Here is a 20,634-nt window from a genome sequence, read left to right on the forward strand (position 1 = left end):
CAGCAGGTAGGGTATTTGCCTTGCATGTGGGTCACCTGGGCTCAATTCTTGGAACTCTATATGGTCCCCCAAGCCCTCCAGGAGTGATCCCTGCGCACAGAGGCAGGCGTTAAGTTCCTTCATAGCACTGAGGTGGTGGGAAGGCAGCCAGGACTCTGGGGCTTCCTGGAAGACCTTGACCATCCTGGATGGCCAGAGATGGTACCTACCTGTTTGTCCCCACAACTTAGGGTCTGGAGAAAGTAGGAGTCGGGACAGGTAGGTCTCTGGGGCTCTCCCAGTGTTTCTTGGTATCCAGGGCAGGGCTCAGGGGTTAGGCTCAGGTGGACCATATGGGATGCTGGAATTCGAACCACCATCCGTCTACAAGCAAGGCAAATGCACTACCCATGCTATCTCTCCAGCCCCTAGCCTTCTCTTTTGTCCCAAGGAAGCATCCCCATTCTCACAGTCTGGCCTGCGAGGGGCTATTGGGGTCTCAAAGTATCCCCAAGACACCCAGAGTCTGCGTCCCTGGCCCTAATTCTAGGAGCATGCTAGAACTGTCCCACCACCCCCCACGCCAACCTGAACCTGCCCATTATGGACATGAGGGCAGTAGGAGCATGGGGTGCAGTGACACCCCAGAAAGCTTGTAGAGAGTCTGCAGGTGGCCCTCTTCTGTCTGAGCGCTCATCCCTGAGTCCAGACCGTCCTCACAGCTCCTGTCTCATCCAGCCGTCACACCACCTCCGGTGACAGCTCCTCCCCATGCCCCCTGCACAGGCAGGCCCACGTGTATGTCCCCAGACGCCTGATTCACCGCTGACAGCTCAGGGACCTGGTGGCCCTGAGCTCCTGGGGAGCCACTGAGGAGGGGGGCGCAGGCACCTTGCAGGCATAAATAGGCAGCGGTGGGAAGCGGCGGTAGTGGCCTCCCAGCACCGTCCCTGCACGCGTAGCATCGTCATGGCCATGCCTGCCTGCACCCTGGGCCTGCTGGCCCTCATCTCCCTCACCTCCGCCTGCTACTTCCAGAACTGCCCGCGGGGTGGCAAGAGGGCCACGGCCGACCTGGAGCTGAGACAGGTATAGCCACCAGCTTGCTGGGAGCCTCAAGATGGGAAAGTGGGAAACTAGGGACTAGAAGGGCTCAGATAAAGGAGGTTGGCAGGGCAGGCTGAGGGGATGCCTGTGGCTTGCCACTGTCCCCATGGCCGAACTAGGGGGAAGGGGGCGCCTAACTTGCCTACCCTAATCCATCCTCCTTAAACTGTCCTCTCCTGACTCTAGCCCCCACATGCTTTGAGTTTAGCTGGGCGCAGGTCCACCAGGCACCCAGCAGGACAGTTCTGCAGGTGCCCAGCCAGATTTGGCCCCCTGCATGCCCGGTTCAGACCCTTTGCTCCCAGTTCTCTGCAGAGCTGCTGGCTCAGCTCTGAGCTTTGAATAAACAGGAGCCCGTGTCTGGGGGTGGCCTCTGGAAGAGGATGCTGCTGGAAAACGGGGTGGAAGAAAGGGACAGGAGAGGACCGGCACGGGCATGGGTAGGGGGCTGCTGATGCTGCTCAGAGGAGCCCCGGGTCCCTGAGAGCACCGTGGGGGAGTGAGTCTCACCTGGGGGAGTGTGATGGGGGAGAGAGTCTCCCCTGCGCGCTCCGATCGAGATCCCGCACCCCTGCCCACCGTGCGCCCGGCCCCGCTCGCCCCGCAGTGCCTGCCCTGCGGCCCGGGCGGCCAGGGCCGCTGCTTCGGGCCCCGCATCTGCTGCGGCGACGAGCTGGGCTGCTTCGTGGGCACGGCCGAGGCGCGGCGCTGCCAGGAGGAGACGTTCCTGCCGTCGCCCTGCCAGTCGGGACAGCGGCCGTGCGGCACCGGGGGCCGCTGCGCCGCCGACGGCATCTGCTGCAACGAAGGTGCGCTCGGGGCGATCGCGGGGTGCGGAGGGTTTGGGGGGCGCGCGGGGCTGGGCCTGGGGGGTCTCAGACTCAAGCCCGCCCGTCCCCCCAACTTTCGCCCACAGAGAGCTGCGTGACGGACCCCGAGTGCCGGGAGGACGCGGGTCCCCAGCGCCGTGCGCGTCCCGGGGAGAGGAGCAACGCGACTCAGCTGGACGGCCCGGCCGGAGCGCTGCTGCTGCGGCTGGTGCAGCTGGTGGCGGCCCCCGAGCCTCGGGAGCCCGCGCAGCCCGGGGGCTACTGACCCCCCACGCCCTATCTTACGCCCCGCTGCCTCGATGAACCCTGAAACCCCGAACCGCTACCCCCAATAAACTCTCCCAATGCACTGCGTCTGCGTCTGCGTCTGCCTCGTCTCGGGGAGAGGGTGGAGGGGACCGGGAGGCGCGCCTCGACCTCCACCCACCAGCCAGGTCAGGCCCCAGGCAGGTCCCCGGAACCCCAACGGGCTGGAACTCCCCTGCACCACCCGCAGAGTAAGGGGAGAGTCTGGCTTGGATGGTACAGCGGGGAGGGCACTCGCCTTACAGACGCGGGGGACCTGGGTTCTATCCCTGGCATCCCATAGGGTCCCCTGATCACCCCCAATCACCCGATTACCAGCACCCCAGAAACGTTCTCTGATGCAGAGCAAGAAACTGACTGAGAGGGCTGAGTCGTGGCTGGTGCGTTCCAGGGCAGGAGGGGAGCACCTGGGCCTTGGGCTTTGCACTGGGATCTCTGCCCCAGCACCAGCAGGGACGAGCCCCCAGCACTGTTGGGTATGACCCCTCCCAAGGCCCCCCAATCAGAACATTAAAATCCAAACAAAACAGCTAAAAGACCTGTCTTTTTGACTCTTGCTATCATATTTCCAGAATAAACTATGTCACACACACACACAAAAATGAATGGTGAGAGAGAATAATGGATCAGACACACTTACCTTGTACACAGCAGACCCAGGTTTGATCCCTGGCACTCTCTAGGGTCCCCCAACCCTGACAGTATGCTGGGTACACCCCTCCCCCACTAAAATAAACAAAAGTTAAAAGAAAACCCCTTCCTTACACCTATATTCATTGCAGCTCTATTTACCATAGCAAGACTCTGGAAACAACCAAGATGCCCTTCAACAGACGAATGGCTAAAGAAACTGTGGTACATATACACAATGGAATATTATGCAGCTGTCAGGAGAGATGAAGTCATGAAATTTTCCTATACATGGATGTACATGGAATCTATTATGCTGAGTGAAATAAGTCAGAGAGAGAGAGAAAAACGCAGAATGGTCTCACTCATCTATGGGTTTTAAGAAAAATGAAAGACACCCTTGTAATAATAATTTTCAGACACAAAAGAGAAAAGAGTTGGAAGTTCCAGCTCACCTCAGGAAGCTCACCACAAAGAGTGATGAGTTTAGTTAGAGAAATAACTACATTTTGAACTGTCCTAATATTGAGAATGTACGAGGGAAATGTAGAGCCTGTTTAGGGTACAGGCAGGGGTTGGGTGGGGAGGAGGGAGATTTGGGACTTGGGTGATGGGAATGTTGCACTGGTGATGGGTGGTGTTCCTTTTATGACTGAAACCCAAACACAATCATGTATGTAATCAAGGTGTTTAAATAAAAAAAAAATATGCAAAAAAAAAAAAAAAAAGAAAATGTGATTGAGGTGTCTGGGAGGTAGGAGTGTCCTTTACACCCTAATCCAGTACATTACATCTGAGTGTACATTTATGAATTGATGTATTTACCAGACAGCAATGTGCTAGATTCTGATGACATACAATAGAATATTAGAACAGATCAGATGCCCTGTTTGCTCGGGGCAGAAATATTCCAGTTTATATAATGAAACCACTTTGATTCCAAGTCAGGAGAGCTGACTTCTAGCTTCAGCCCTTCAATTAAGCTCCTCTCTCACATTGGGGAGCCCATTTAACTTAGCCTTTATCTTTATGATGACAAGAATAAGATAGAATTCAATGTTTCTCAAATATATTTGGAAGATTTTGAAATATGCGATTTGCTAGTCTTCAGGTCTCAGCTTGAATCATAAATCACTTTTTGAGATTGGACCAGTAGCATACATATTTTTGACTAGTTTTTGAGCTGTTCTAATTTCTATCCTAGTCTGGAAAAAATTGTACTAACTACGTACACTTCATGGACTTTATATATTCCAAAGTATGACTTCATTCACAGGTTTAAAGCAATAAACATGCAATCCAAATTTCAGCCTCTATAAAATAAATAGTAATATATTTTATTAATTAAATTTCTTAGAAGCTTTTTGTTTAAAAAAAAAAAAAAAGAAGACAACTCAGATTTGGGGGGGGGGTGTTGGGCCACACTAGGTAACACTCAGGGGTTACTCCTGGCTATACGCTCAGAAATTGCTCCTGGTTTGGGGGACCACATGGGACACCAGGAGATCAAACCACAGTTCATCCTAGGTTAGCATGTGCAAGGCAAACACCCTACTGCTTGCACCACTGCTCCAGCCTCAAAACAAGACAGCTCAGGAGTTACCGCTTATCTTGCACGGAGCTGACATGAATTTGTTCTCAGCCACTCAGAGCACAGAGCTGAGAGTGCCTACAGGCACCACTGGATGTCTATCCCTAAAAATGCATTAAATTAAGAGATACAGTAAGATAAAAGCAGACAGAGGAGCCCAGGGATGACCGGGAAGGAGTTTCGGTCCCATTTTACATTTCCAGTGACTGAGGCAGAGTAGTGCCCACTGGTAGTTCCCCCCAGTTCTAGTCTAATACTTGTCTCATTCAAGGCTGTGCTAGGCATGTATTGGGGGAGGGGGGCACATCACTCCCTAGCAAAGGGCCAGCTAGCTGCTTAGCAGCCCTAGGAGCAATCCAGGCAGCCAATCCCACTCTGTTCCCTGAGAGGAGGGCAGAGTCCACTGAGGTCCTAACTCCATGCCCCTTTCCCCCAGACAACCACATGTCCAACACATTCAGAGAAGCCCAGACAAAAAACCTCAGCCATGGTGGCCAGAGTGTTAGCAGAGAGGGTTTGATGCTGGCATCCCATTTGGTCCACTGAGCCCCTTCAGGAGTGATCTCTGAATGCAGCCTGGAGTAAGTCCTGAGCATAACCAGGAGTGGCCTAAAATTAAAAAAAAGAAGAAATGTCAGCCACGGCTGCTCCCCTGACCACAGACAAAAAACAGACCTCAAGAATCACACTCAAGCCACAAATGTACCAGGAAACACAGGGTCCTGAGGCAAGCACATGCATACACGTGCAAACACACACAGATGTACAGGTATACATACATGCGTGCATACACCACAGATATCCTAGAGTTGAGCCTTTGGTGGCTACTGTCATCCATTCCTCCCTGTCCGCTCTGTCCCATCTGCCCCTCCTCACTCTAGCTCTCACCCCCTTTTCCTTGCCCGCCCACCACAGCTCCTGAAGCCCCTTTTCCGTCTCCTTTTTCTCCATCCCTCCCTTGCCACTTCTCACCCTTGTCCCCTCTGTTACCTTCCAGCCTTCTCTCCTGCCCCCTCTCTTCTTTACAGCCTCTCCTTTGGGGTTCTCACTCCAGGTCTTGGGGCCACTGGGGGCTGCCTCTCTCCATGACCCTCATTTCACTGGGAGGCCAGGAGACCAGGCGGCAGCAGGGAGAGAAATCACCATGGTCAGTCTTGTCCCACCCCAGCTTGAGCCAAAGCCTGTGACTCACCCACAGCCACTCTGGCCGGACCAGTCACCAGGTCAAGGTCAGCAGCCTTTGACCCATCTCAGCACTGGACTGTGATCTGACCCTGACCCTACTAGGTGTCAGCATGATTCAGTCTAGGGGTACTGGGAGGGGGCACTGTAGGGAGGGTTGAGTCGTGAGGAGACATAATAGAAGCACTTATCAGGATTGCATAGAGCAGTGTTCATGGACAGGGAGGTGGGGTGAGGCAGGGCCTGGACATTGGGTCTGATGATTTGTGTGACACCCATGCCCTAGTTTACTGATGCAGTAGATACCCCCCATATTTGTCTTGACAGCAGCCAGGGATGTCGCCCACAGCCAAAGACCTTTTATTATCCTTTCTCCTCCTCTGGAGACCCTGACCCATTAGGAGTGCTCTTTCTACTCAACCCCTCCAGCAGAGGAAAGAAGGTTCTATTGATTAGTGTTCTCAGTCAATGAAGAGAACTCCACCAGCTACATCTTTCAACAGTGAAACATTCTTTGTTTTTCTTTGGGTGGAGTCCTAAGCCTTGCCCAAACAGCCCCTCTCTGGTAATACTTGACCCTCTGGACCAGTTGGGTCAGTGCTTGGACCCTGCAGAGCGGGGGCTATCAAGGTCACCCACCCCTGTGATGCTCAGGACCTCCAGGAAGGGCCCAGAGTATTGAGGGGGAGTTGTGGGATGCTGGAGTTCAAATGTGGGTCTTTGTCCCTACTCCTAAACTATCAAATGAAAATTATTTTTATTGTTTGTTTTGTTTTGTTTGGGTCACACCCAATGGTGTCAAGGATCATGCCTGCCAGGCGTGGGGAACCTTATGAGGTGCCAGGATTGATCTCTGAATTGCCATAAGCAAGACAAGAGCTTATATTATTTGTCACCAGCCCCTGCTCATTTTTTTTTTTTTTTTTTGCTTTTTGGGCCACACTGGGTGACGCTCAGGGATTAATCCTGGCTATGAACTCAGAAATCCCTCTTTTTTTTGGTTTTTGGGTCACACCCGGTGACGCTCAGGGGTTACTCCTGGCTATGCGCTCAGAAGTCGCTCCTGGCTTGGGGGACCATATGGGACACCGGGGGATCAAACCTCGGTCCATCCAAGGCTAGCACAGGCAAGGCAGGCACCTTACCTCTAGCGCCACCGCCCGGCCCCAGAAATCCCTCTTGGCTTGGGGACCTTATGGGACGCCAGGGGATCGAACCTCAGTTTGTCCTAGGCTAGAGCGGGCAAGGCAGATGCCTTACTGCTTACACCATTGCTCTGGCCCCTACTCTTTTTTTTTTTTTTTTTTTTTTTTTTAGGGGAGCACATATGGCAGTGCTCAGGTCTTACTCTTTTTTCTTTTCTTTTCTTTTCTTTTCTTTTTTTGGCTTTTGGGCCACACCCGGTGACATTCAAGGGTTACTCCTGGCTATGAGCTCAGAAATTGCTCCTGGCTTGGGGGACCATGTGGGACTCTGGGGGATGGAACTGTGGTCGGTCCTAGTCTAGCGTGTGCAATGCAGACGCCTTACGGCTTGCACTACTGCTGCTCTGGCCTCAGGTCTTACTCTTGAGGGCTCTGCTCTTAGGGATCACTCCTAATGGACTTAGGGGAATAAATGGGGTACTGGAGATCGACCTTGGTTTGGCTGCATGCAAGGTAAATGTTCCACATGCTGTACATGCTCAGGGCTCTTTTTTAAGGCACAAAATTTAATTTCGATCCTTATTGCTTTTCTGCCTTTTATTTTTCTCCTCAGAAAGAATGGCTTTCGGGGGCAGAGATATAGTACATCAGGTAGGGAGGGCCTTGCACACAGCCTACTTGGTTAAATCCCTGGAATCCCAGGTAGTCCCCCAAGTCCACTAGAAGTGATCCCTTAGTTCAAAGAGACGAGTAAGCTCTGTGAATGTGATTTCCCCCCCCCTCAAATGGCTTCCATTATAATTTTATCTTTATTATTATTATTATTATTATTAGGTTTTTTCGGGCCACACCCTTTTGATGCTCAGGGGTTACTCCTGGCTAAGCGCTCAGAAATTGCTCCTGGCTTGGGGGGACTGTAATGGATGCCAGGGAATCGAACCGCGGTCCTTCCTTGGCTAGCGCTTACAAGGCAGACACTTTACCACTAGCACCACCTCGCCGGCCCCTATTATTATTATTATTTTGGTGTTTGTGCAAGGCGATTAACCCTACCTTTGTGTTCACTGTGCCCCCTGAATTCTTTTTTTTGTTTGTTTTTGTTTTTGGGTCATACCCAGCAGTGCTCAGGAATTACTCCAGGCTCTATGCTCAGAAATCGCTTCTGGGGGCCGGCGAGGTGGCACTAGATACGGTAAGGTGTCTGCCTTGCAAGCGCTAGCCAAGGAAGGACCACAGTTCGATCCCCCGGTGTCCCATATGGTTCCCCCAAGCCAGGGGCAATTTCTGAGCACTTAGTCAGGAGTAATCCCTGAGCATCAAATGGGTGTGGCCCGAAAAACCAAAAAAAAAAAAAAAAAGAAAGAAAGAAAAAGAAATCGCTCCTGGCAGGCTCGGGGGACCATATGGGATGCCAGGATTCGAACCACCGACCTTCTGCATGCAAGGCAAATGCCTTACCTCCATGCTATCTCTCTGGCCCATCATATTTGTTTTAAGTATTCATCAGGTGACTTTATAGTGTGAATGTCACGTAGTGGAGATTTATTTGTTTAGTTAATTATTAGAATATCTCTGTTATTGTTGTTGTTGTTATTATTATTATTATTATTAGCCACACCTGAGGTGCGCAGGACTTACTCCTGTCTGTACTCAAGCATTACTCCTGGCGGGGTTCAGTGGACCATCTGGAGTGTCAGGGGATCAAGCCCAGATCAGTTACATAAAAAGCAAACACCCTACCTACTGTTCTATTTTTCTTGCCTTCTTATTATTTTGTAATAGTTTTCCTTTTCTCTGTCATGGCTAACACTCTATGCTCTTTGAAATGCCAGGCACATAATCTGGCAGCTTCATTTTCCAACTGTTTCCACAAGGTGGAGTCAAGAACCGTGCTCAGATTTGGCGACAAGCCTCCAAGCCCTTTAGTTGGCTGGTTTTTGGCTTGGTTGTTGGTTTGGGGGGCATACCTAGAGATGTTTGGGGGTTTACCCAGTCAGGGTTTACTACTGGCTCTACAGTCTGGGATTATGCTTGGCAGGATTAGGGGACCATATGGGGTTTCAGGGATTGAACCCTTATCCTTTCTTTGTACTATCTCTCTGATCTCAGCCTTTTACAGGGTTGAGGGGTCATTCCAGCGAGAAACTAAGTTTTTTTTTTTTTTTTTTTTTTTGGTTTTTGGGCCACACCCGGCAGTGCTCAGGGGTTACTCCTGGCTGTCTGCTCAGAAATAGCTCCTGGCAGGCACAGGGGACCATATGGGACACCGGGATTCAAACCAACCACCTTTTTTGGTCCTGGATCGGCTGCTTGCAAGGCAAACACCGCTGTGCTATCTCTCGGGGCCCGAGAAACCAAGTCTTAGACTGAGAAGAAGAAACAACGAGGCCAGATATAATCTAAGGGATAAGGTGCTTACTTGCCTTGCTTGTGGCCAACCCTGGTTTAGTCCCCAGAATTGATAGAACCAATCACTGTGGGAGCAATTTCTGAGCACAGAGTCAGAAATAGCCCTAAGCATTACTGGAAGTGACCTAAACCACCTCCCCAAAAGGAAAAGTATAAAGGGTTGGGGAGATAGTATAATGGATAGTATGCTTGCCTTGTACAAGGCATATCCATGCTTGATCCTAATCATTATGTATGGCTCACACACACACACACACACTCACACACACACACACACACACACACACACACACACACACACACACACACACACACTCTGCCAGGAGTGATTCCCGAGTGTAGAGCCAGGAGTAAACCCTGATCATTACTATGGGTTACTTTTGGGTGACCCCAAAAGAAACAAAAAAGTACAAGGGGCCAAAGATATAGTCCATGTGGTAAAGCACATACCTAGCATGTGTGACAACCTGAGTTCAGTCCTGGGAGCTGCCTGGTTCCACCTGCTGAGTGTGGCCTGGTGGGTCCTCATCACGACTTGTTAGGTCCAAAGCTGAGAGTCCTGGGTGGTCAGTGGAGCACTGGGTCGACACTGAGGACAGCTGGGGTGACCTGTAGAAAAAGAAAAAAGCTGTGATTTTGCATGCAAGCATGTGCCTTATGTCCATGAGATCTTGGCTCTAGCTCTGACACCAGAAAGAGAAGTAAAAAGCCAGAATAATACCAGCAGTTCCTGACCTCAGTGTGTGTCCAGTCCCCTCTCTCCTACCAAGCCTGCCCCAGTCCCCTGCAGTGCTGAGACCTGAGGGGAGGGCAGGAGTGAGCAGAGGGAGAAGGCCTGAGGGGGTGAGGGTTCCCTGGATTGGATCCTAAGGCAGGGAAACCTAGACTGATCCCTTCTGCTGTGTAGAAGCCATGGGGGCTAGTAGGGGCAGGACATCCAAGGACAGAGATAGTGTGTGGGTTCACAGGGGTCAAGCAGGAAATAGCACCTACAAGCACAGGTCTTTACAGGGATGCTACCCTTCACTTTAGGGACTATAGGACTTTGGCCACATCTGTGTCCGTGGTCACAGTTGATTTGAACATGACTGGCTCTACTTTAATCTTATTCCTTTGTTTCTATTTATTTTTGTACTATACTTGGTGGATGCTCAAGGATGACTCTTAGTTCTGTACTGAGGGGGTCACTTCTGGCAGTGCTTAGGAGGCTATACGGTATGCTAGGTCATGGACAAGACTGCAAATACCCTCCCCACTGTACTCTAGCCCCAGAACTTAATCCTTTCTATGAGTTTCTCCACCAGAATGGATTAAGATGATGGCTGTGCTCTCCCAGCCTTAGTGAGAACTCTCATTTCAGACTCTGATATACACTTAGGCTTCCAAGTCAGATCTCTGGGCCAGAGCAGCAGTACAACTTGTACTTTGCAGTACAACATGCTTTTGCCTTGCACTCAGCCAACCTGCATTTGATCCCCAGTATCCCATATGGTTGCCTGAGCCCTCCAAGGAGAAATTTCCGAGTGTAGAGCCAGGAGTAACCCTGAGCACCACTGAGTTTGACCCCAAAACAAATCAAAACCAAACAAACAAAACCAAACAAACAAAAACAAAAAGTCAGCTCTCTGTCCTCTGTATACCTAGTGATTCGGGAGCAGATAGGAAAATTGCTTTGCCCTGAAGGGCACTTCTAGACTAGATAGATGGACAGATAGATATCAGACAGGGCCAGAGAGATGACTCAAAGGGTTGAGAATAGACTTTGCCTGTGGGAACCCTGTTTTTTTTCTCAGTACCACTTAGCCCCAACAGTACTGAACTGGGAGCAGCCTCTGAGCTGTGTGGTTCAAAAAGCCAAACAAAGCAAAATGAAGATCAAATTAACAGGACTAATTGGGCTTGGAGAAAATGTACAGCTGGTAAGGCACTTGCCTTGTAAGAGTCCGAGTTGACACTTGGTGCTGAGAATCAAAAACCACCTTCGAAGGTGGGAGGGGGGGCATTGGTGGTGAGAATGTTGCACTGGTGAAGGGGGTGTTCTATTTATGACTGAAACCCAACTACAATCATGCTTGTAATCATGGTGCTTGAATAAAGATTTTATATAATGGGGCCGGTGAGGGGCCAGTAAGGTGTCTGCCTTGCAAACACTAACTAAGGAAGGACCGCGGTTCTATCCCCCAGCATCCCATATGGTCCCCCCAAGCCAGAGGCTATTTCTGAGCACTTAGCCAGGAGTAATCCCTGAGCATCAAACGGGTATGGCTCGAAAAACCAAAAAAAAAAAAAAAAGTTAAAAAAAAAAGATTTTATATATTAAAAAAAGAAAAAGAAATTGCTCCTGACTTGGGGGACCATATGGGATGCCGGGGATTGAACCCAGATCTTTCCTGGGTCAGCCCTACTACTGCGCTATTGCTCTGGCCCCTCATATTGCTTTTTTTTTTTATAGTAAAATGAGGGTATATTCCCATGATAAAAATATGTCTGTGTCATATTTAATGTCTACAGAGAAATCTATGTATAAATATTTTGTAATAGGTTTCATCAATATATGCCCAATAGAATTTCTCCAAAATTTCGCATAATATATCTCATGGTATGCAGAGAGAACAATCTCTTGGTGGGTGCACATCTCTATAATCTTCTTAAAGTAGATTTCTTGGGACCAAGTGGAATCTTCATATTTTCTTATTTAAAGAATGAATCCTTTAAACAATTTTTAAAATAAAAATCACTTCTAGGGGCCGGGCGGTGGCGCTGGAGGTAAGGTGCCTGCCTTACCTGCGCTAGCCTAGGAGACGGACCGCGGTTCGATCCCCCGGCGTCCCATATGGTCCCCCAAGCCAGGAGCGACTTCTGAGCGCATATAGCCAGGAGTAACCCCTGAGCGTCACCGGGTGTGGCCCAAAAACCAAAAAAAAAAAAAAAAAAAAAAAAAATCACTTCTAAAGTAAAAAACAAAAACGAAAACAAAACCACCTCTGATAAAGCAAGATGCAAAAGGGAGTTTAGTCAGTTAGCCCAGGTCCAAGTCTCATCCAACCTGGGGAGTCTTTTTTTTTTCCTTTCTGCTGCCTTCTTCCCACCCTCCTCTCTCCCACTCTCCCTCCAAGTCGCTCGCCCCTCGCCTGCGCACCCGCTCCTGGCCGGACCGACCAACTCCCAACCTGGGGAGTCTTGACAAGGACCCCAATTCAAACCGCCAAGCTTTTTAGAAAGGGCTTTTTTACAAATTTCAACAATACAAGCATTTTATTGGTTACTACAAACAGCTCATCCTTCACAGCAGACATGATTGGCCTATATCTTTTACCACATACATGATTAACCCATTTCCATTTGTGCACAAATCACATCATGTCTTAGGATTGATGTCCCAACTCATTGCTGAGTCAACTTTGTGTCAGGGGTCCTTAATTGGTGGAACATTCATACCTTCCTAGTTCCTCTATTTCAGCTAAGATGAACAGAGAGGGTCCTGCCCTTTACAGGGTGGCTACATTTTGCACTTTTATTTTTGAGCTAACACCTTCTGTCTATGGGGAAGTTGTAGAGTAGAAGAATATTTGGCAGTGGCTCTTCTGGGGAGCTTGGGACCATCTTGGTCCTAGACCCAGGGGTCTTTGGTTCTCACAGCCTTACTTGTGGCTGTCCTGGGTTTGATCCTGGCACTCCATAGAATATTCCAAAGCTGCCAGCATAGCCTGGCGTGGTCTGAGCACTACTGTGGGGAGTAACCCAGAACCTGCACAGGCAAAGCGTAGAACGAGTAGTGTCCCAAAGAAGCTCCTGTGCCGCCCAGCCTGCTGTGGCCCAGCTCTGTGCAGGTGGGACGCTGGGGATTTCACTGTCATCCCGGGAATGACAGAACCCTGACCCCAGCCATGGCCCCCTGCTCCTGCCCAGACACTTTGCACCATCCAGGGCTGTCACTGTCCTGTCTGAGTATCTGTGAGCCAAACCCGACGTGACCCTCCGTTCCCTCAACCCTCCCATCCCATTCCAGACACACAAGACAGCCAGCCAGGTGGAGGGCAAAGAAACGACTTTATTAGCCTCATTTCGGGGTGGCTTTTGCAGAGAGGGGGACAGACTCAGCGCTGGGAGAAGGCGGCTTCGGGGTCGCAGGCGGGATCCATCCTGCAGCCATCTGGAGGGAGAGGGAGAGAGAAGATGGGCTTCGGTGGGGGGCCTCCTGCCACATCTCCCCGCGCCTCCCAGCCCTTGCGGGGTGGTGGTGGGAGCAGCTGGGCTCACCGGGGCTGCAGCAGATGCCGTCGGCGGCGCAGCGGCCCCCGGTGCCGCACGGCCGCTGTCCCGACTGGCAGGGCGACGGCAGGAACGTCTCCTCCTGGCAGCGCCGCGCCTCGGCCGTGCCCACGAAGCAGCCCAGCTCGTCGCCGCAGCAGATGCGGGGCCCGAAGCAGCGGCCCTGGCCGCCCGGGCCGCAGGGCAGGCACTGCGGGGCGAGCGGGGCCGGGCGCACGGTGGGCAGGATGCGGGGCGCCGGGCTGAGACCGGGGGTCCGGGGGTGCAGAGGGCCGGGGGCCCGGGGGTGCAAAGGGCTGGAGGTGCAAAGGGCCAGGGGTGCAGAGGATCGGGGGTGCAGAAGGCCGGGGGTGCAGAAGACCGGGGGTGCAGAAGGCCGGGGTGCAAAGGGCTGGGGGTGTAAAGGGCCAGGGGTGCAGAGGGTCGGGGGTGCAAAGGGCCGGGGGTCCAGGGTGCAGAGGGCCGGGGGTTTTGGGGATGCAGAGGGCCAGGGGTCCGGGGTGCAGAGAGCCGGGGGTCCGAAGTGCAAAGGGCCTGGGGTCCGGGGGTGCAGAGGGCCGAAGGTCCAGGGCGCAAAGGGCCGGGGGGTGCAGAGGGCCGCACTCACCTGGCGCACGTCGAGGTCCCGCGTGGAGCGCTTGCCCCCGATCGGGCAGTTCTGGATGTAGCAGGCGGAGGCGAGGGCCAGCAGGCCCAGCAGGCAGCAGGCCACGCGCGGGGCCGTCATGGTCGCGGGAGGCTGGGACCCAAGCGCGGCCGCCCCGCCACGGCCCCCCGCTTTTATGCTCCGGGCCCTGCGCGGGTGGAGACGGTCTAAGAGGGTGGCAGCAGGGATGGTCACAGCGGGTCGTGCCAGGCCAGACGCTGTGTGCCCCGGGCACGACCCACTCATTTGCAGGGTCAAGGTCAGCGCCACGGGGTTGAAGAAAGAGCACGCACTGAAAAATATGATTCAAAAGAAAAGGAAAAAGAAAATGAGCGAGCTCTGCCTTGCAAGGCCTGAGCCCCGATGTTTCTTGCATACCAAGAAACATGCGGCCGAACATATAACACCTGGACTGGGAGGTGTGTGTTTGGGGGCTGGGGATCAGGTGTCTCCTGCCTCTGGATTGTCCACTCTTTCTGTTTGTTTGTTTTGGGGCCACAGCTGGTGATGCTCAGGGGTTAATCCTGGCTATGCGCTCAGAAACTGCTCCTGGCTTGGGGGACCATATGGGGCGTCGGGGGATCAAACCATGGTCAAATCTAGGCTAGCGTTGGCAAAGCAGACACATTACCGCTTGTGTCACCGCTCTGGCCCCTTTCTTTTTCTTTCTTTCTTTCTTTCTTTCTTTCTTTCTTTCTTTCTTTCTTTCTTTCTTTCTTTCTTTCTTTCTTTCTTTCTTTCTTTCTTTCTTTCTTTCTTTCTTTCTTTCTCTCTTTCTTTCTCTCTCTCTTTCTTTCTCTCTCTCTTTCTTTCTCTCTTCTTTCTTTCTTTCTTTCTTTCTTTCTTTCTCTTTCTTTCTTTCTTTCTTTCTTTCTTTCTTTCTTTCTTTCTTTCTTTCTTTCTTTCTTTCTCTTCTTTCTTCTTCTTTCTTTCTTTCTTTCTTTCTTTCTTTCTTTCTTTCTTTCTTTCTTTTCTTTCTTTCTTTCTTTCTTTCTTTCTTTCTTTCTTTCTTTTCTTTCTTTCTTTCTTTCTTTCTTTCTTTCTTTCTTTCTTTCTTTCTTTCTTTCTTTCTTTCTTTCTTTCTTGGAATCACTTCTGGCAGACTTGGAGGATCATATGGAATGTGGAGGATCAAATCATGCCAAAACAAGGCAAGAGGCCTGCCAATGGGGGTGGAGAGATAGCATGGAGGTAAGGCGTTTGCCTTTATGCAGACAGTCATTGGTTCTCCCAGCATCCCATATGGTTCCCTGTGCCTGCCAGGAGCAATTTCTGAGTGTGGAGCCAGGAGTAACCCTTGAGCACTGCCGGGTGTGACCCAAAAACCACAGGAAAAAAAAAAGAGGCCTGCCCACTGTGACCTCTGATTTTTCAAATTAGATTTGTTACCAACCCAAGTCCCAGTGCTCATTCTTTGAAGCCAATTACACAGGAGACAACCATTGATATGTTGGAGGGGGGTGCCACAAAATGACAAAAATCTGGTTTTTCCAGATACTTGCAATCTGAGAAGATGGTAGATTTATCCCCCAAATATGTGCTTTCAAGCAGGGACTGTGATGGGCAGGGTTAGCTCGATGGAGGGACCTGCATCAGTGGTTATTGGGTTCTTGAAGGATGATAGGTTTGCTCCTGGAAAAAAGTCACATAGTACTCAAGTGGGTAAGGTGTTTGCATTGCACACAGATGACAGGGTTTGATCTCTGGTACCCATGTGGTCCTCCACGCACCTCCTGAGCACAGAAACTCTGAACTCTGAGCACAGTCAGCTGTGGTCCCAAAGCAAAAACACAAAGAGAAAAAACTGCCCCACTAAGCTGCAGGGGTGTGTTGGGGTGAGAGGACAACTCAGGCCCTTCCTGGCTGTTGGGGCTGCTTCCTCCCATGCAGTTCATGGGTACCTTGCCAGTGTCCAGCCATTTGGTCAACTGAGCTCTCTTCCTTCCTGTAGGGTTCAACACAAGCCTGAGGCTCCCCTCCCAGGCTCAACACAGGGTGAACTCAGGTTCCTCTCAGACCCTCCCTCATGAGTCCTGGGGGATGACGATGGCCTCTGTGGGCACCAGGCAGCGGACTTGCAGATCCAGGGGAGAGTACAGACTCCAGTCAGGACTTCCCTCAGATCCTCCATCCTCAGACAGTCACACCCTGCAACCATCCTTTTGTACCTCAACTTTCAGTCCCTCCATCCCTCAGACCTTCCATCCCTCAGGCTCTCAGTGCCACCCTGGGGACAGGAGGCCAGGGGCCCACCCCCACTCCTCTGGGGAGGGACAGAGGTGGCTGCTCTGGGTGGGTCACTGCAGCACTGGCTGCAGACCAGGCTGACCTGAGTTCGCAGCCACTTCACCCAAATGAGGTCATTAGCATTTCCTGGTGTGAGCATGGCTGCAGCTTGACCCCGGCTGGCCTTCGGGCACTGTGACCTCACCAGCGAGCACATCGGAGTCAGCCCTTTGCATCATGATCCCTCATCTGAGGACACACCACAGCCCCTGCCTTCTTGATGGGGAATTTCTGGCACTAAAGGAGGCAGTGGGAGTACCAAGGAGAAAGGAGATCACTGGTTTTGAGGTGCTGGCCTCTGAGTGAAGAGGACCTTTGACATTTGGAGGAGGTGAGATCAGAAGTGGGGGGCTGGAGTGCTCCTTTTCTTTGGTTGTAGAGTAACAGTTGGCCTCAAATCTAGCTGCTTAACTCATTCATCTCTGATCCCACTGATTGGGAGTCAGGGGTTTCTGCTGGGTCTCGAAGCTCCCCTTTCATTTTGGAATGCAGAAGGTGATGGGCAGGACTCGTTCCCTGTTACCTAGTGGAGACTTGGGGCTGGCTTCCTCCACATCCCCAGCAGAGTCTGATGCTTTGAGTTGTGGAGAGAAATCTTTTTGGGGAAGGTCGGGCTGTACCTGGTGGTGCTTAGGACTTACTCCTGGCTCTATGCTCAGGGATCACTCTTGGTGGGGCTGGGGCTATCCATGGGGTGCCGAACAGAACCTCTGTCAGCCACATGTAAGGCAAATAAATGTGGTTTCCAAAAGAGGCTTTTACAAAAGCCAGGTGAAGAACAGAGCTGTCGGAGGCCGGAGAGATAGCATGGAGGTAAGATGTTTGCCTTGCATGCAGAGGGTCAGAGGTTCAAATCCCGGCATCCCATATGCTTTTCCGAGCCTGCCAGGAGCGGTTTCTGAGCATAGAGCCAGGAGCAACTCCTGAGCACTGCCAGGTATAACCCAAAAAACAAAAAAAGGAAGAAAAAAAAACCAAAACACAGAGCTGTCATAGGTTGGGCTGAGGACCCTGAGAATTCTGCCTTTTTTTTTTTTTTTTTTTTTTTTTTTTTGGTTTTTGGGCCACACCCGGCAGTGCTCAGGGGTGACTCCTGGCTGTCTGCTCAGAAATAGCTCCTGGCAGGCACGGGGGACCATATGGGACACCGGGATTCGAACCAACCACCTTTGGTCCTGGATTGGCTGCTTGCAAGGCAAACGCCGCTGTGCTATCTCTCCAGGCCCTTTTCTTATGGGTTTCTTTTTCTTTTCTTTTTTTTTTTGGAGGGTTCTGCCTTGAGGACAGTTTTTTGTGCACAGAGAGGATGAAACACCGCTGCCCTCTAGAGGAGACTCAGTCCTCATGCTCTAGCATATCCATTTTCCCAGCCTCTACCCCCAATGCCCATAATGAAGGAAGACTACAGGGAAGCAGAGGTGTGAGGCAGGAGAGAATGAGTGAAGATAAGATTTGGGGGCATGAGGGATAATCATGGGGTAAGGCTCTTGCCAACGTAGCTTCCTCCAGGTGGAGTCCTAACACCGTAACCCTATGCTAACTCCAGAGCATCATGCCCTCACTCTGCACCTTCTCCCATAGTAACCAAACCTAGGACTTTCATAGTTGATGGTGGGGGAAATCTATGAGACAAAAAGCTGGAACTTAAGATCCAACTTAAAATCAAGAATAAAAAGGACCCTGCCACTGGTTTAAAATATTAAGTTCAGGCTTTGACCTCACACTTATTGGTGTTCAGCACTCATCATACCCCGACACATCCTCCTTCTAAAAAAAAAAAACCCCTTGGTTCATTCTTCTCACCCCTGATACCCACCTCCCTCTCTTTGGCAACCACCATAGTCTCACTGAGTCTAGAAGTCAGTTTTGTTTCCATGCTGGTTTGTTGGTTTATGCTATTTATATTCCACTTCTGAGAGACAGACCAACCCATTTGGCAAGTGAATGATCCAATGATATGTCTTCAGTCTTCTCTTTTCTTTGGAAGGGGATTATAGATTAGGGGATGGCTTGTGGCACAGGTGACCCTTTCCAAAAGTCTCTGGGCTCTGGAGTAAAAGGCAAAATAGAAAGTTGACCTTGGGGAAAGAACTGAACATATCTATTTGGTTTCTGGGCCACCCTGACAGTCTTTAGGGCTTACACTTGACTGCATTTAGGACTCGCTTCTAGTGGTGCTCAGGGTTCCATATGGGATGCCAGAGATAGAACCTAGGTTAGCCATGTACAAGGCAACAGCACTGCCCATTGTACTATCTTTCTGGTCTAAAACTGAGCATCTTCATAGGAGCTATGCATATTTTCTCTGGCTTGCAGACTCTGTCAGGATATTCTCAGATCAGGTTGTTCTCCAGGGATGGTAATGGGGGCAGTTTATTGATTGTAGGAAAGCCCCCTTTATTTCTCATGGCTCAGGGGTAGATGGCAGCCTCTGCCCTCTGTAGATCTCTGGGCTTATTCTCTGTGACTGGGAGAAGCTCCTAGTAGTGGCAGCATTCTTAAACTAATGGTACCCCATATGCCTGTTTTCTTAAGATCTCGCCCTGCCCCTGCAAGGCCTATTTTCTCAATATCAGTCCCTCAACTTGGGTAAGTTTTTTTTTTTTTTTGGGCCACACCCATTGACGCTCAGGGGTTACTCCTGGCTATGCGCTCAGAAGTTGCTCCTGGCTTGGGGGACCATATGGGACACCGGGGGATCAAACCACGGTCTGTCCAAGGCTAGCGCAGGCAAGGCAGGCACCTTACCTCTTGCGCCACTGCCCGGCCCCTTGTTTTATTTTTGTAGGCAAACAGGACAAAGCCAGCTCTGTACTGAGGAGTTAGCTTGTATTCAAGTATTTGGGGGCTCACTGTTTTCTGTGGGTCCCATCCCAACCTCCCATCATTTTTGCCTAAATCAAGGATCAGTCCTGTATGTAAATCATGTGATTGGACATGGAGTCTGTTTATGCTGAAGGTCTAACTGCTTATTGTGGGAGAAAATACTTTTCTCCAAAGCCCCACAATCATTTTTGCAGATTCCATCAGGTTGGTTTCAGGGACATTATCTTATCAATGCTCAGTTCTAAAGGGGACACTGCCCCAGACCAGCTCCCTTCCCTCTGTTGATGTTATGTAGATGATGGTGTGTGTGTGTGTGTGTTTGTGTGCATGCATGTGAGACACTTGTTTGTGGTTCATAGGAAGCATATTCCTTTAGCTCTGTGTTTAATCCTGGTATTCACAATGGAGCAGGAGACCTCCCAAAGGAACTACATGTAGGGAGGGGGACCATGACTGTTGTGTATGTAGACATTTCCATGGGATTATTGTGTTACTTATCCTACCCTGATCAGTGATTGTGCCCTACACACATGGGGTGTGGCCTGGCATTCTGCTCCCACCCCATGGTGGTACCTGATTCTGATGTATAAAAGCAAGAGTTTGTGGAAGGCAAAGGCTTTTTTCTGGAACTGATTCTGAGGCTTTTGGCTTCAGCCATGTCCACGGAATAAAGTTGTTATCTTCTGAAGCCTGACTGCCTGTTAGCTTTATACCTGCTGGATTCACATCAGAACCACCGGCTGAACAGGGTGGCAGATGTGTGCTCCGAGCTGGAGGAGAAAGACCTCATCCTCCATCCCTCCATCAGTCAGCCCCATCAAAGGCTGATTTGCAACCCATGACTTCGTTGTTTTTCTAGTTAAAGAAGGCAGTACAGTCTCCATTGTGCATGTGCAGCTCTGTGGGGGAAGAACAGTTTCTTCCTCTAATGCTTTGAAGGGCTCTTTGCTAGGTGACAATCTTAGGAAACGTTGATCTCTGTTGAAGAAGCCATTCTGCTATGTAAGTAGTGAGGGGAGGCTATGATTTTTTACTTGTCTTCCCTTCTCAGTAGGAAGCAGCCAGATTTGACTGTGTATTCTAATTTATGGAAAAATGGAAGAAATGGAAGTGGAGAATTATCAGTGAGTATAATCTAGATTCACTAGATGGAATCTCCATCTTGTACTTTGAACTTTTAACATCTTTTAATTTAAAAAAATTTTTAAATTAGGGGGCCAGAGAGATAGCATGGAGGTAAGGTGTTTGCCTTGCATGCAGAAGGTCTGAGGTTCGAATCCCGGCATCCCATATGGTCCCCTGAGCCTGCCAGGAGTGACTTCTGAGCATAGAGCCAGGAGTAACCCCTGAGCGCGGCCAGGTGTGACCCAAAAACCAAAAACAAAACAAAAAACATTTAAATTAATATCTTTAGTTAAGTATCAT

The 20,634-nt window shown here is 50.5% G+C and overlaps 2 protein-coding genes across 2 annotated transcripts; one reads left to right on the forward strand and one right to left on the reverse strand.

The window, feature by feature from the left end:
• Positions 1-954: 954 nt before the first annotated feature.
• AVP (arginine vasopressin) lies at positions 955-2,247 on the forward strand. Its single transcript, XM_049779405.1, has 3 exons — positions 955-1,068; positions 1,694-1,895; positions 2,003-2,247. Exons 1-3 carry the CDS (start codon positions 955-957, stop codon positions 2,179-2,181), a joined length of 495 nt encoding a protein of 164 aa, XP_049635362.1. The 3' UTR covers positions 2,182-2,247.
• Positions 2,248-13,276: 11,029 nt separating this feature from the next.
• Positions 13,277-14,178, reverse strand: OXT (oxytocin/neurophysin I prepropeptide). The gene is made up of 3 exons (XM_049779425.1): positions 14,059-14,178; positions 13,440-13,641; positions 13,277-13,332 (listed from the first exon to the last, which is right to left on the reverse strand). The coding sequence occupies exons 1-3, from the start codon at positions 14,176-14,178 to the stop codon at positions 13,277-13,279; spliced, it is 378 nt and encodes a 125-aa protein (XP_049635382.1).
• Positions 14,179-20,634: the final 6,456 nt, after the last annotated feature.

Source organism: Suncus etruscus, chromosome 9 (genome assembly GCF_024139225.1).
Source record: "Suncus etruscus isolate mSunEtr1 chromosome 9, mSunEtr1.pri.cur, whole genome shotgun sequence".
Taxonomy (NCBI): Eukaryota; Metazoa; Chordata; class Mammalia; order Eulipotyphla; family Soricidae; genus Suncus; species Suncus etruscus.